Source organism: Dendrobates tinctorius, unplaced genomic scaffold (genome assembly GCF_039654945.1).
Source record: "Dendrobates tinctorius isolate UK_male_01 unplaced genomic scaffold, ASM3965494v1 ptg000008l, whole genome shotgun sequence".
In the NCBI taxonomy this organism is placed as follows: domain Eukaryota; kingdom Metazoa; phylum Chordata; class Amphibia; order Anura; family Dendrobatidae; genus Dendrobates; species Dendrobates tinctorius.
Window position 1 is genome coordinate 38,303,740 of NW_027361676.1, and position 14,694 is coordinate 38,318,433.

General features: G+C 37.6%; 1 protein-coding gene across 2 annotated transcripts in view; it reads right to left on the reverse strand.

Annotated features, from left to right (window-relative positions):
• The window catches only part of SPOCK3 (SPARC (osteonectin), cwcv and kazal like domains proteoglycan 3), a 584,466-nt gene that overhangs the window by 306,019 nt on the left and 263,753 nt on the right, over window positions 1-14,694 (reverse strand). For both annotated transcript variants that reach the window (XM_073577087.1, XM_073577079.1), the window contains exon 3: window positions 7,757-7,802. In XM_073577087.1, coding sequence (XP_073433188.1) covers window positions 7,757-7,802 — 46 coding nt within the window. The remainder of the gene's footprint in view (window positions 1-7,756; window positions 7,803-14,694) is intronic.

Genomic DNA, 14,694 nt, shown 5'->3' on the forward strand with positions numbered 1-14,694 from the left:
CCAAGGACACGGGGTTAGAGTCCTTCTAGGCCCACTGAATGCGCGACGTCGCTGCCGCAAACACCGCTATAGATGCTGGCTATGGAGCACGTGCACTGAGGCGTGCCGAGTCCCTGGTGAGGACTGATGCCTGACTCAACCTCTGTCCTACCTACACCTAAGCCTGGGCGCTAGCAGGCTAGGCTGCACAACACATGCGTACCAAGGGTAGGGGTTTCTTAATGAGTCATTCACCATAGACATTCATGCGTGCATACATCACTCACTCCACATAGTCTGTAAATACAGTCTTATCCTAGTGCATGGCCGAGCGGCCATGCAAACCTTTTATAGCCGCGAGCGTCCGGGACCTTCCTGACTTCTCGGATGGGCCAATCCGAACAGGAGCAGGACCTGAGCATGTGACCTTTGATCTCCAATGGGAGATCACTCCACGGGCATGCTCAGTGGCCCGACATGGGGACTTAGTCCCTGGAGAATCTCGCTGCTGAGCAGCATGTATTGTCATAGCTGCGCCAGAGGTGGCAGCAACAAGCAAACCCATAGAGCTGGTCTGGGCAGAGCACCTGGACCAACGAGTTTGCTGAGCAACCTTCTCTGCGGCAGGAGAGGAATGGGAGACCGCTGGAAGTAAGGCTCGGGATTCTCACTGTGCAGCGACAGAAATCCGACACCTAACAGTATATCAGTGTACAAATCAGAATAATGTATGCTCCTGTTATGCCTGCATGAATAACACTTGGAGAATAAAGAAATTTAATAAATAATTTGTTCTCTTCTTTTTCGCTGTGAGTCAGAAATTTGAGTTAAATTGAAATGGACAGCAATGGATTTCTATTTTCCTATCATGCTTTTTATTTTTTCATTTTCTGCCAGACTTACAGTGTAAAAGCTATTCAGCTACCATAGGAATAACAGTGCCTAGCACTTACTGACAGATTTCAACATGTCTTCTTTTATTACATGTCTTCAACAGTGATACAATTGCCTAAAAATTGAACAGAAGAAATAAAAAGATGAGTGTAAAAGGGGTTATCTGGGACTACACTAATTTTTTCACTATGAGCCAAAAAACTAGCTGCTGACTAATTAGCAACTACCAGCCAATTCTATCCGGCGCCGAATCAGAGCGGTAATTGGGCACTCCTGCTAGTGATTCAGCTGCTACACTTTAACAGAGCAGCTTATCCTCTGCTGGTCTGTTCTCTCGATGGGGAGTGACTGCGGATGTCATACTGATTGACAGTTGGCTCCCTGTAGCCGGCTGACAGTCAGCATGACACCGGCAGTCACATCCCATCAACACAGCAGAGTAGAAGAGAAACCACTGGTCTGTTGAAGTGACATTAATGGAAGCTGCAGAATCGCTGGAAGGAGCGGTCATTGATCACTCTGGGGCAGCAGAAATCTGCAATGGGCAGAACTAGCAGGTAGTTACCAACTATCTGCCTATTAGTTCTTAGGCCCACAGTAAAAAATTATATAGTCCTGGATAACCCCTTTAAACTTTACAAAAGAGCACCATGACATCCTTTTCTCTTATTAAATATTCAAGGATTACAATACATGTGCCAGCCACTGCAATCATAATATAAGAAAGTAGCACATAGTGGACATTTTAATACCGTTATTAATCCACAAAGGGAAATGGAAGATGTTATCTTTCTAAAAAGGTCATTGGAAGAGAGAAGGTTTTTGTATGTTTTCATAAAAGAATAAAGATTCATGTAAATGAACTAAAACTTTGCTTAAAGAAATTCATTGATATCTTACATATTACTGAATTTCTTATTTCTTACTATAAAAGGATTAGATTATACTATTAGCTTGCACAAAAATGATGCACCTCAAACTTTTTAAAACAGAATTTTAACATATCCAAATAAAAGAAAAAGGACAATTTTTGTCCACAGTATGTGTCTGAAATTGTAGCTCTTATCTTATTATTAGAATAGTTCTGAGATGCTAAACCAGACATACCCAATGAATAAAAACAATGTTGATTGCAACAAAAAAAAAGAAAAAAAAACAAACAGGCCAAGAACACCAGAGATATTGAATCATCACTTCTTTCTGGACTCTATGCTGGTATTCCAAATCCTGTTCTTGATCCTAATTTTGTATCCTGGTCTAAAAATGCTTGTTCCATTTTAGAAAATCTTTGTCACAGGCTACAATTTGTCATTAAAAATATAATCTTGAATTATCATCCAGGGCTAATCTCCCAGTGTCTGCCATTGGCTATATCAGTAGCCAATCAGTGAGCTCATCGGCTCTTCCCATGTAGAGAAAACCCCTAAGAGCAACTAATCTCAATGACTGGCCACACTATCAACATGATCCAAATAGCATAATATGGGGGCATTGGGGGAAGCTCCATAGATTCCACGCTGGACCCAGTAACGGTGAGTAAGGTTCAGTTTTTATAACAAATTGCAGCTGGGGGGGGTTAAGATTTTCTGAAAGGAAAAAATCCCTTTATTTTTTTGTTACAAACTCCTGTTTTTCTTTCTGTTGCTCTTATGTTTTATGATTTTTTTGCACTTCCCTATTTTTGATGTTAGTAGTATCTTGCTCTTTGAAATCAATCATATGTATTATGTACACTATGTATCATACTGTATTTATGAGGCACAGAGAATGTTAATAAAAATTACAGATCAAGGTTGAACTTACATAAGATAGAATCATAAGTGGCATACAAAGACCTGGCTAGTCTTTTTTCATATATTGTATATTGCTAAGATCTGCAATCAAGAAGGGTCAACAGAATTGGTAAAGATCAATTTAATCAAGCAAATTCCCTATGGCTTCAAGAACTAAGATCAGTAATTTGCAGGACTACATTTGTTCACATTATTTAAAGATGTATGGTTCCACTCCATAGTTAGCATAAAATATATAATGGCTTATTTAGAATACTGATTATATATCCAGACTTGCTTTTATGTGAAGTTCTCTTTACTCTTCTTTTTTATCCCTTTTAAGTGATTTCATTGATTGCTTTTGAACACTGTACGGTGTTCACAAAATATAGTAACTTGCATTTTCAATAAATGCCTTAGTTATAAGTCGCAGATCAATTATGTCTATAGAATAGTCATCCAGACAACCATTATTCCTTCTGATCTCCTACTTGTATTCTCATGTGGAAGAAGGGGGTAAGCCATTGCCAGACACTTCTCATAACTGCTAACCTCTCGTTAGTATAAAGGATGAGGCATGCTGAAATCCAACATGTCTAATCCTTATTTTCTTACTGAAAACAGCATTGGAGGAAGGTTGGGACATCACATTATACATTAGATGGTCACCCAGTTCCACTGAAAATGGTTTGTTAGCTCGAGTCCTTTACCCTCCATGTTAGACTGCTCCACTAGATTTAAGTTTAAAGCTTTGGTTCCAATAGATTGTCAAAAACTTGAGACAGCATACTTAAAATATTTTATATCATTATATCTCCTATGGTTTAAATTAGACAAGTACAAAGACGTACTCTCCTTTAAACTGCTTCTTTTAATATCAGTCACCAAGAAATGTAAATGATCTGCGTGCTCACCTAAACTTATCATGCATCACGTTTAATTCCACTTTGAATTTTTCTGGTGATTTCTTACAGACATATTTCAGCAATCATCAAAGCTTCCAATATATGTGAAGTTTAGGATCATACTCTGTTTTGCTGCCTGGAAGCCTGATGAATCCTTCATGCCTGCTTCTGAAGAGAGATAGAACAGCAAAGTCTTGCAATGACTCAGATGTTTCTTGCTTCAGGGATCCCAGCCGTTTTTTCTATCTTTTTCACCATGACAAATATCTTCGAGAATATTAGTCCTCTATTTCTTAAAAAAAAATCCTCATCTATAATATGATATATGAAATTAATGTTATTACCCTCATCATTCTAACCCACATTAAGTCTTTTTTTATTTCGCAATGATCTGTTTATGACCTTTTTTTAAACTAAATAACACTATTTGGGCAGCAGAATCTTGTTTGTGATGCTTTGGGAAAAAGTTTAAATCTAGCGGAGTTTATCATTTGAACATAGCAGCTAAACAACAGAGTGGTTGGCCATTAATTACAACAAAGAATGTGTTTTCCTACAAAAAACAAAAGGTGTTTTTTCTTAATAATAGTCTTTTTATATTTATTTCTTCATCTTGTGCTCCAGAGTGACAGATTGCTTTAAAACACATTGAAATGCATACAAGCATTATGAAATGTTCATTACTTTTGAATACCCATACATTAGGCTATATAGCATGTTTTTAGGAAATGTTCCTTCTGTACAAAAACACTAACACAGCAATATGTACAGAAAATGGATTTGTTATGTAAGGGTGCTAAGTCTATTAAAGCTTATTCTAAGCTCATAAACAAACAAAACAAGCTAAAATTTTACTTTTATTTAGTACACCATAAAATCCAAATTATAATCAAATGAAATAAATCAATAGGTATTTAAAAAGTTAATGACACAGCTATATATTACTCTAAGCCATAAATGCCTTAGAGCTCTACGGCCTATCAGAAGCATTGCTGCCCTAAAAGAACTGTTCACTTAGGAACTTATCCTATACCATCTTAGAATAACCTTTTAAGCAAATAACGCACACAAGTAGGTCAACAAAGTACAGAATAACAAATAATGTTATTGCAATTGCGGCAGAGTAAGGGTCACGTTACATTTAGCGATGCACCAGCGATCCCGACAGCGATATGACCTGGTCAGGATCACTGGTGCATCCCTAAATGGCCGCTAGTGAGCTGCCAAACAGGTAGATCTCACCAGCGACGCAGCAGCGATAAGCGTTCCGTCGGCGGTCGCTCTTACCTGTCACACCGCAGCTACGATGACGACTTCCACCTGCGTCCTTGCGTCGCTAGTTGGCGCCAGTGGGACGCCAATGAGGAAAAAATGGCCTAGGACATTCGAGCGCAATCAGCGATATGCAGCGGGGGGGGGGGTGGTTGCAGGTACGTGTCACACAAAGCAAGATCGCTAGCGATATCTCTGTTGCGTCACAAGATCGGTGACGCTTTAGCGATCTCGCTATGTGAAAAAGGCCCTTTAAGGACTTACAATTAGTCAAAAAGCCTTTTTTTATGGAAGCAAGTATTTGTAGTACTAGACAACAACTTTCTCTTTAATCTCCGAAGGTACTACACACTGGAGAAATTAAACATATCAAAGATTCATGTGTCAAAAGTATCCACAAATGTAAGTGTGATTTAAATGGAATTTTCCACCTGATACATGCACAGCGTGTATAAGACCATGGATGTCTGATTTCAGAGAGGTACTGTCTGTTTTACTCTGAAGTGCTAAGGTGTTTCAGAGAAAGCATACTTTAAAATCGGCCAGGGAGTCAGATAGGTGGGTCTTCAGTGTCTTCTATCTGCCTACTCACCTATACATGTATGCAGGAAGAAACCTGCAATTCAAGGGGAGCAGCCATGGAGAGTGTGGTTTGATCTGTGGTGACTTTATGTTTTCTCTGAAACATGTAGTTTTATCGAACATCAATCATTTTCCCATACAATATACTGGGAAACAGAAAAAAGAATTTAAAGAGAACCTGCCGGTAGGATTTTGCAAAGTGAAAAATACGCATTGGCGTATTGGCATTAGGATACTGCTAAAAATGATACCTGCAGAGAAGAATTCCACTTAGTGATTTATGTGAAATCTTTGTGTGATGTTTTCATTTAATGATATCTCTGTGCATCAGTGCGGGCCTGTGGGCTGGGTCTATTCTTTGTGCTTTGGTCCCTTATTCATCTTCCAGTTTGAAAGACAGGTCAGTTATCCATCAGTGACCTGCCTCGTACTTTAAATATCGCAGTAGCACAATAATTGCTGTGGTCGCTAAAAAACCCACTGTTTCCAACAAAATAGCTCCAGTGGCGCATGCACAATCACATCTTCAAGTTATCCTCCTTTGTTCTTAATCTGTGCATGCTCAGCCCAATGCCTTTGCTACGAAGATGTTTTGAGCAGCGGTGATATGTCTTCTCTTCAGCACAGAGGACCAGAGCACTGCTCAAATCACCTTGCTGGTGAAGGCATTAGGTGGCGCATGCACAGATTAAGAATGAGGGTATAAATTCAGATGTGACTGTGCATGTGCCACTTTGTTGGAGACAAGTTTTTTTAAGACCACAGCAATTAATGTGCTGACGTGATATTGAACATGCGAGGCAGATCACTGACGGATCAGTGACCTGTCATTTATATAGGAAGATGAACAAGGGACCAGAGCATTAAGAAAAGATCTGCCCGCAGGCCCACCCCAATGAACGAAGATATTATTAAATGAAAACTTCACACAAAGATTACACATAAGCCACCAAACGGATTTCTTCATCGCAGGTATCAATTTATTCAGCATCCCAGTGCCAATATGGCTGTGTATGTATTTTACTTTGCAAAATCCTGCTGACAGGTTCTCTTTAAAGTGCGGTGAAATGGTGGAAAATCCTCACAATTTAGTTATTGTTTTTTAGACATTGCTTTTGCGCTATTCATGTGTAGTAAAAATCAACAGACAACAAGTCAATAAGAATACTGTGATACCAAGCATGTGAATATATAAATATACATATTTTTTAAATGATTAATAAAAGTTCAGAATTTGAAAAAATAAATTGATTTTTGATGTAATTTTCTGAGACCAGTACCTTTTTTTATTTTTTCATTAAATGAGAGCTTATTTTCCGGCAATTTTTTTAATTAATTCCATTTTTGGGCAGTTACAACATTTTGATTGCTTTTTATTCCAATTTTTAGGAAGCGACCGCACTCATCCCCCCAATTCTGAAATTTTTATTTTTCTTATTATTACGGTGTTTATTGTTTGGGATAATTATTCTTATAATTTTATACAACTAACTTCTATGGATGTACTGATTAGGTGTATTTGCTATTTCCTTTTTCTTATTGGGGTGTAGGTGGTTGATTTGAATTTTTATATATTTTTTCATATTTTAAATAACTTTTATTTTTTAGCCTTTATATGAAACTATGATCATTTCATCACTTGTTCCATATACTGCAAAACAGGTTAACTGCAGTATTTAGACAAAATAATATTTTCCAATGAAGCACAGACACAGACTGGGTTTCACAGCCTGACAAAGGGGATCATCAATAAGCCCCTGGATGCTTTGACAAAAAATGGACCACTATGATTTTGCTTTTCTACCCAGCTAATTCTTCTGCTCCCCATTAGGTCTAGGACATCACATGATTACATACTGACTAGCTGAATCCTAAGCTCTATGTAGAAACAAGAGGTCAATTTTTCCTGTATGACTCATAAGTCACTGCAAAAATCCCTGGCAAGGGGAGGAGGAGCAACTGGGACAGGAGGTGAAGCGGGGGATGATTTCTGCAGGAAAAAAAAACTTCATGTTCCTATGTACAGCAGAGAAAAGAGAAGAATTAGCTGGGAAGAAAGACAAAATGAGCAATTGAGAACACATTTTTATATATATAGTATGATGACTGCAATATATTAAGAGGATCAAAACTTTGATGGGAGGGCGTCTATCAAAGAAGGATTGGGTGCTTGGATTCTCTCCTATTACATCATCTGTCAGCTGAGAGATGACAAATGATTGATATCAGCTGGTCCAACTAAATATGATGGAATATGTATACGGGTGTTAAAACAACCATTCTTTCTAAATCATAAAATTATCGTGCTTTACCTTGCAGGAGACAACCCAGTTTATACATAGTATAACTTACCTTGATCAAACGGTCTGCTAGGACTCCAAGTACGGAAGTAATCATCCTAGAGGACAAGACAACACAATCTTTATTAAAGATGTAATTAAGAAAAAAATATCTGTAACACAAAGTAGATAACAGCATGCAACAGGTTGAGAAGGTAAAAACAAAGCAAATTTATACAAACCTCCACTTCCTAAATGGGCCAGCAAGTGAAATAAATAAGAAAGTAAATAACAGTGAGAATAATGCATTGTCAATGCCCTTTAGAGTTTTTTTTCTTGGTTTGGTTAATAGGTTATTAGTCACATAGAATTTCAAACTGTTTCAATCTGCATTTTGATAGGCTGGTGATGAAAAGAAAATAACACATAATAACACACTTAAATAAGATATCATTGATTATGCCTTGCTTCATAGAGAAGAATTTCCAACAATTGAATAGTACAAGAAAACATTCAACAATATAGCCCTCAAGCTGCAGGAGGCTGTGATTAGACGAGCAAGGTATGTAATTTCACTGGTGCCAATTTAATGATTCTAGCCATAGTTGCTCTCACACCCGCAGAGTATAGAAATGATTGCTTCAGTCGCACAAAGACATGTTAGAACAAAGCATATCCTCAAGTGCCTGCCTTTTGTATAAACTCCACTTAACTGCCCATTCTCATTACTCAATCTTTTAAACATTAATATGACAAATCATATAATGTGTTAATTTTAGGAACCTGGTTAATACGCTTTGCTTTTTTCTCTTTCAATTATACAAGCCTAAAAAACATAACTATAACTTAAAAACAAAAAAATGTGATAAATGTCATTTTTTATTTAACTAGGGTGTATTGCATAGAGAAGCTCTGTGAACAGCCAGCTTCTTTAGCAATACCCTTTTGTGGCTTACCCTCCTTGTAGAGTGTGTCAATGACTGCTTTCTAGACAAATGTCAAGTCAGCAGTCTTCCCCATGATTATGGAGGCTAGTGAAACAGACTAAGGGACCTTTTTAAATGCTTAGGAAGCCATTTCAGTTGTTTTTTGTTAATTTTTCAAATTTACTGAGATAACTATTTTTAGGTTTTCATTGGCTGTAAGCCATAATCATCAACAGTAACAGAAATAAACACTTGAATTAGATCACTGTTTGTAATGACTCTATATAATATACGAGTTTCATTTGTATTGAAGAACTGAAATAAATAAACTTTTTAAACTTTTTGAAGATAATATTCTAATTTTGCGATAAACTCCTGTACGTATGTATATATATAAATATATATATACTGCCCAAAAAAATAAAGGGAACAATATAACATAAGATCCTATGTTATAGTGTTCCCTTTATTTTTTTGACCAATATATATATATATATATATATATATATATATATATATATATATATATGAAAAAAGTGAAAAGCAGCACAAGAAACAAATATAGGGTGCAAAGTCTGCCAAGGTATGTACCAAACCTAGTAAATAAAGTAAATATATCCACAAAAAAGGAAGCAGCACACCATAATAGAATAATTCACGTGCAGTTTAATAGCCCATCTAGCGCCTTTTTGGTCCAAAAAAATTGTCCAAAAAGTATTGAACACATAACCAATTTTCTAATTAAATATATTCCTAAGGGTGCAATTCTCACCAGATGTCAGTAACAACCCATCCAATCCACACAGGCATAGAAATCAAACCATAGATGCTCATAAATTAAGTTATGCGCAATAATGAGAAATGACAAATTGAAAAAGTATTGAACACATGAAGAAAGAGAGGTGCAAAAAGCCATGGAAAGTCATGATACCAACAGAAATATATCAGTAGTTGCAGTATAAAGTAAATCTGCCACTTAGTGAAAAATAATATCAACTGGCTCAACTGATAGCCTATAAAAAGGTGTCTCATTACCAATCGGTCACAAAAAAAACATCTCATGATGCACAAGACCTTTGCAGCCTTACTGTTGCAAAACATACTGATGACCTTGGTTACAGAAGAATTCCTAAACTATTGAAGGTTCCAGTGAGTACTATTGGGGTTATAATTAGAGTTGAGCGACTTTTTGAAAATTCGGTTCAGATTACAATCGGCAGCAAATATTGAATTTGCAATATTCACTGAACACAGCCGGACGTCATTGGAGTCAATGGGAGTAGAATGACTGAATATGTTTGGACCTGATCTTCAAACATAAATTCGGCACAAATAGGGTACCAATACGGCAGGAATAAGTCAAATTCAGATTCAGCGATCATTTCTGAACAAATTCGCTCATCTCTAGTCATAATCTGGAAGTGTAAACACACAACTTTCGGACTTATATATAAAATTAGCTGAAAAAAATGAAGAGGTACAAAAAACAATAAAAAATCATATTTTATTGATAAACCGGAAGAAGCTAGCTGCGAAAAGCGCGTTGGGGTGGAGGAGGCCGCGCCATCCTTGGTCACTTATATTTATATGGTTCAGGTACAGTTACCATTTGATTGCTATTATTTTATTTCATCTGTAGCCATCTTTCAGTGTAGTTTAGGCTCTTGATTGCCACATGTACTTAGACATTTTTTGTCATTTTACCGCTGTGATTATAATTTTTATATACTTCTCACTGAATTTTTTGGCATTTTTTGTATGTTATTTGCACTTTGAAATATTGCATACTTTGCACAAATGGCTTATATTCCAGTATTTCACTTTAGGATTTAGTTTTTATGGTAACTTTATGTGACTTTGGTTATTGTTAGGCGGTTGAGGGTCTCCTACTGGGCATTATTTTTTATTTTTAAACTTTTTAATGTTTATCAATAAAATATGATTTTTTTATTGTTTTTGGATCTCTTCATTTTTTTCGGCTAATTTTATATATAAGTACGAAAGTCGTGTGCTTAAATTTCCTGAGAAGTGCCAGATTATATAATTATTTATGGACTAATTTTGGTATATTCATAATCTGGAAGTGGTAAGAATATCATTTCACCATAAACTGACCATAAACTGGCCATGACCAGATGATCCCCATAAGATTACAGTGTAGTGAAAATAATGATCAGAATAATTGTCCAAGAGCCACCTGTATAGAGCTAGACAAAGGCCTGGAATCAGCATGAACAATTGTTTCAAAGAATACTATAATTAATGCAATCAACCTCCATGACCTGTATGTATGCCCAACACACATGACTCCGTTGTTGAACAAAAAGCATGTTCAAGCATGTTTAAAGTTTGCTCAACAACAGTTATACAAGCCTGTGAAATAGTGGGAGAATATAGTATGGTCAGATTACCCCTAAAACACCACACAAACAGTGAAGATTAGAGGTGGAAACATCATGGTTTACTGCATTTTCAGCATTTGGCACTGGCAAACTTAATGTGGCTGAAGGAAGGATGAATGGGCAAATGTACAGACACATTCTTGATAGAATCCTGCTACCATCTACCAGGATGAAGAAGATCAGTCCCTCTTCCCTCTTCAACCTGAAAAGAGCCAATTAGCTCATGTTTATTAATACCAGCCAATAGCAGTACTCCACCTTCCTCTTACTGGCATCTGAGTCAAAGTTTAGGTCTGTGTCCTTACTTGTCCAGCCATAGACCCATCCATCTGGTCTGACAAAAGTCTTTTTCACTCCATAAAACTTTTAAAAATCTGTCTTCAGATATGTATTGGCTCAGTCTTGACATTTCCACTTCAGTGATGTGTTCAGGGGTGGTCAGGTTTCCGCCATCCTAACCTTGGCCATGTCTCTGAGCACTGAATAATTTGTACTTCTGGGCACTAAATGCAGGTTGTAGTTCTGAAATATGTAAGCATTGGAGTTTAATGTGATCCTGGCCGATTCAGATTTGATTCTTCTCAAATCTTTGGCAGTTAAGGAGCGTCTTTTTTTTCTCAACACATTTTTTGTGTTCCTATTGAGTATTTGCAACAAAACTTTTATGGTTCTGTAATCGATCATGCCCAAATATCTTATAAAGTTGAAGAGTGCCGAAAAACTTGAGCAAAACTTTTAACAATTTGATGACATTTCAGAGTCAGTTAAATCTCTTTTAGGGGCTATTTTGCATGAGAAAAACAAGCTGTCTAATAATTTGCACACCTTGATAAAGTGTTGATATCATCAAGATCTGACGTTAGCAGCTCTCTTTGAAGTTGCCAGCCAATGACATCAAAGATATGCTTGGTGGGAGACAGGTCTGGAGATGCTGCAGGCAATGGTAGAACCTTTGGGCTATGCAGGATGATCACAGTTGCACAAGCAGCATGCAGCCTAATGTGCTGAAAAAGAGCTCCTAGGACAATGTGGACATATGCCTCCACTAACAGTTCCACTAGCAAATCAATGCCGAGCTGAGCAAACGACAAATCAATGCCAACCTTCTAGTGTACCTGGAATGAGGAGTTTGGCTACCATACATATAAGCAACACCAGAATAAGAGGAAGATGACTGATATGTTCCCTTGTTGAAGGCCTAGTGTTGTATTGAGATGAATCTCTAGCTATCATTGCTTCCAAAAAAAGCAGTACTCAGCACTATAGAGAACAGACCTCCATTTTAGCCTCTGTTGCTCCATTCCAGCCTCTTTATATTTTTACATGTTTACATATTTTTAAAAAAATATTTTAGTTGTGTATGTTCCTTCTTCTCCCATGCAATTTCACTTTGGTACTCCAATTTGCAGGCCGCTTGATTCCAGATGAGGAAGTATTGAAAGAAAAACTTTCTGCTCACACACTGTTTGAAAAATAAGATTTTGTTCAAAACATATTGCCTTTTGGAATGCAAATGAACATGTTGCCTTATTACATTACCACATTGCACAAAAGAAAACCGAAAAATCATTTCTATATTGCCATTGGTGATGCTGTACTTTCAATGTTTCTAGCTATTAAGACTCCTACAAGTTGCTGTGCACCCGGCAAAACAAAAATTGCAAATATGGCTTTTGTAAATATATATCACTAGCTTGGCCCGTGCAAAATATCCGCACATTGCTCGTCGGGGGCACAGAAAAAGCATGCTGGTCAAATGTAAATGTATTTCATGAGATGATGAACACAGACAAGTATTTAAATATGTAGCTTGGCAATACAATAAATTGGTTTGATAAGTAGAGGCCAAAAAATGTCTTCTGGTTGAGGTGCCACCTGCAGGTCATTGTGTCTTTCTGTAGGTTTATTAAAATTAATGTTTAAACTGTATTTAGTGATAAAACTGTGAATGTGTGGTGTGTTTGGCTCTTTTCTTGCTGAAGGGAGCAAGTTTACCTTTGAAATGGTGTACCATTTGTGTGTGTGGGGTGAAGTAATCACCGAAAAAGCAGTGCATGTATACAAATGTGTTTGCATATGTGACTCACCTGCAGTGAAGTGTGCAATCCTCCAATGTGCCAGAAATAGACTGGGCAAGCACTGGAGCAAGCTGGAAAGACCCCAAGGCAAATGTTTGGATTTGTTTGTGATGTCTGTAAGCAGCTTTGTGGTAGCATGCTTTGGGGTAGTGTGCTGCCATCTGCAGGTAATTTGACCTTTTATATGGTGTATCATTTGTTTGTGTGGGTGGAGTATGAACGGAGTAAGTGTGCAATTCAATAGGCAGTGCATGTTTACAAATGTGTTTGCATATGTGCCTCGCCGGTAGTGAAGTGTGCAATCCTGCAATTTGGCTAAAATAGGCAGGGCAAGCAGTTCCACAAGCTGGAAAGCCCCCAAGGCAAATGTTTGGATTTGTGATGTCTGTAAGCAGCTTTGTGGTAGTGTGCTTTGGGGTACTGTGGTGCCACCTGCAGGTCATTTTTCCTTACTGCAGGTTTATGAAAATTAATGTTTAAACAGCTTTTTGTGATCAAATCATGGATGTGTGGTTTGCTTGGCTATTTTCTTGCTGAAGGGGCAAGTTTACCTTTAAAATGGTATATCATTTGTGTGTGAGGATGCAGTATGAACGGAGATACAAAGTGATCACAGAAAAACAGTGTTTAGAAATAATAGAATAGATTATAGTTGGGTGTATTGATTCAAGTTTGTTTTGAATGTCACAAAAAATGTGTTTGATTGATTTCAGAGCTGGAAGGGGGCTAAAAAAAATATACTCACCTTGCCCCTCACTTGTCCTACTACCAAAGCTCCCAGCACAGTCCTTTGCTGGGTCGCTTTGGCTTTTTAGTACTGACTAGCCTGCAAGAAGGCTGAAGACAGAACAGAAATCCAGAGGGAGGGAGCCAGTGGAGGAGCTAGTGGGGCACTACTGTATCAAGACATGGGCGATGCGGGTATATTTTTTATCCCATGACTTTATTTTTTGGGTTCTGAAGACCTCTGTGTGTGATACAGTTGTGCTTAAATGTTTACATACCTCGGCAGAATTTTTGCTTTCTTGGCTTTTATTCAGAGAATATGAATGATAACACCAAAACTTTTTCTCCAATAGTGGTTGGGTGAAGCCATTTATTGTCAAACTACTGTGTTTTCCCTTTTTAAATCATAATGACAACCCAAAACATCCAAATGACCCTGATCAAAAGTTTACATACCCTATTTCTTAATACCGTGTATTGCCCCCGCTAACATCAATGACAGCTTGAAGTCTTTTGTGGTAGTTGTGGATGAGGTTCTTTATTTTCTCGGATGGTAAAGCTGGCGACTTTTCTTGGCAAAAAGCCTCCATTTTCTGTAAATTCCTGGGCTGTCTAGCATGAACTTCACGCTTCATATCTCCCCAGAGTGGCTCAATGACATTGAGGTAAGGAGACTGAGATGGCCACTCCAGAACGTTCACTTTGTTCTACTGCAGCCAATGACAGGCCGACTTGGCCTTGTGTTTTGGATCGTTGTCATGTTGAAAAGTCCAAGTACATTCCATGCACAGCTTCCGGGCTGATGATTGCAATTTTGCCTCAAGTATTTGCTGATAATGTGCTGCATTCATCTTTCCTTCAACTTTGATCTTTACTTCA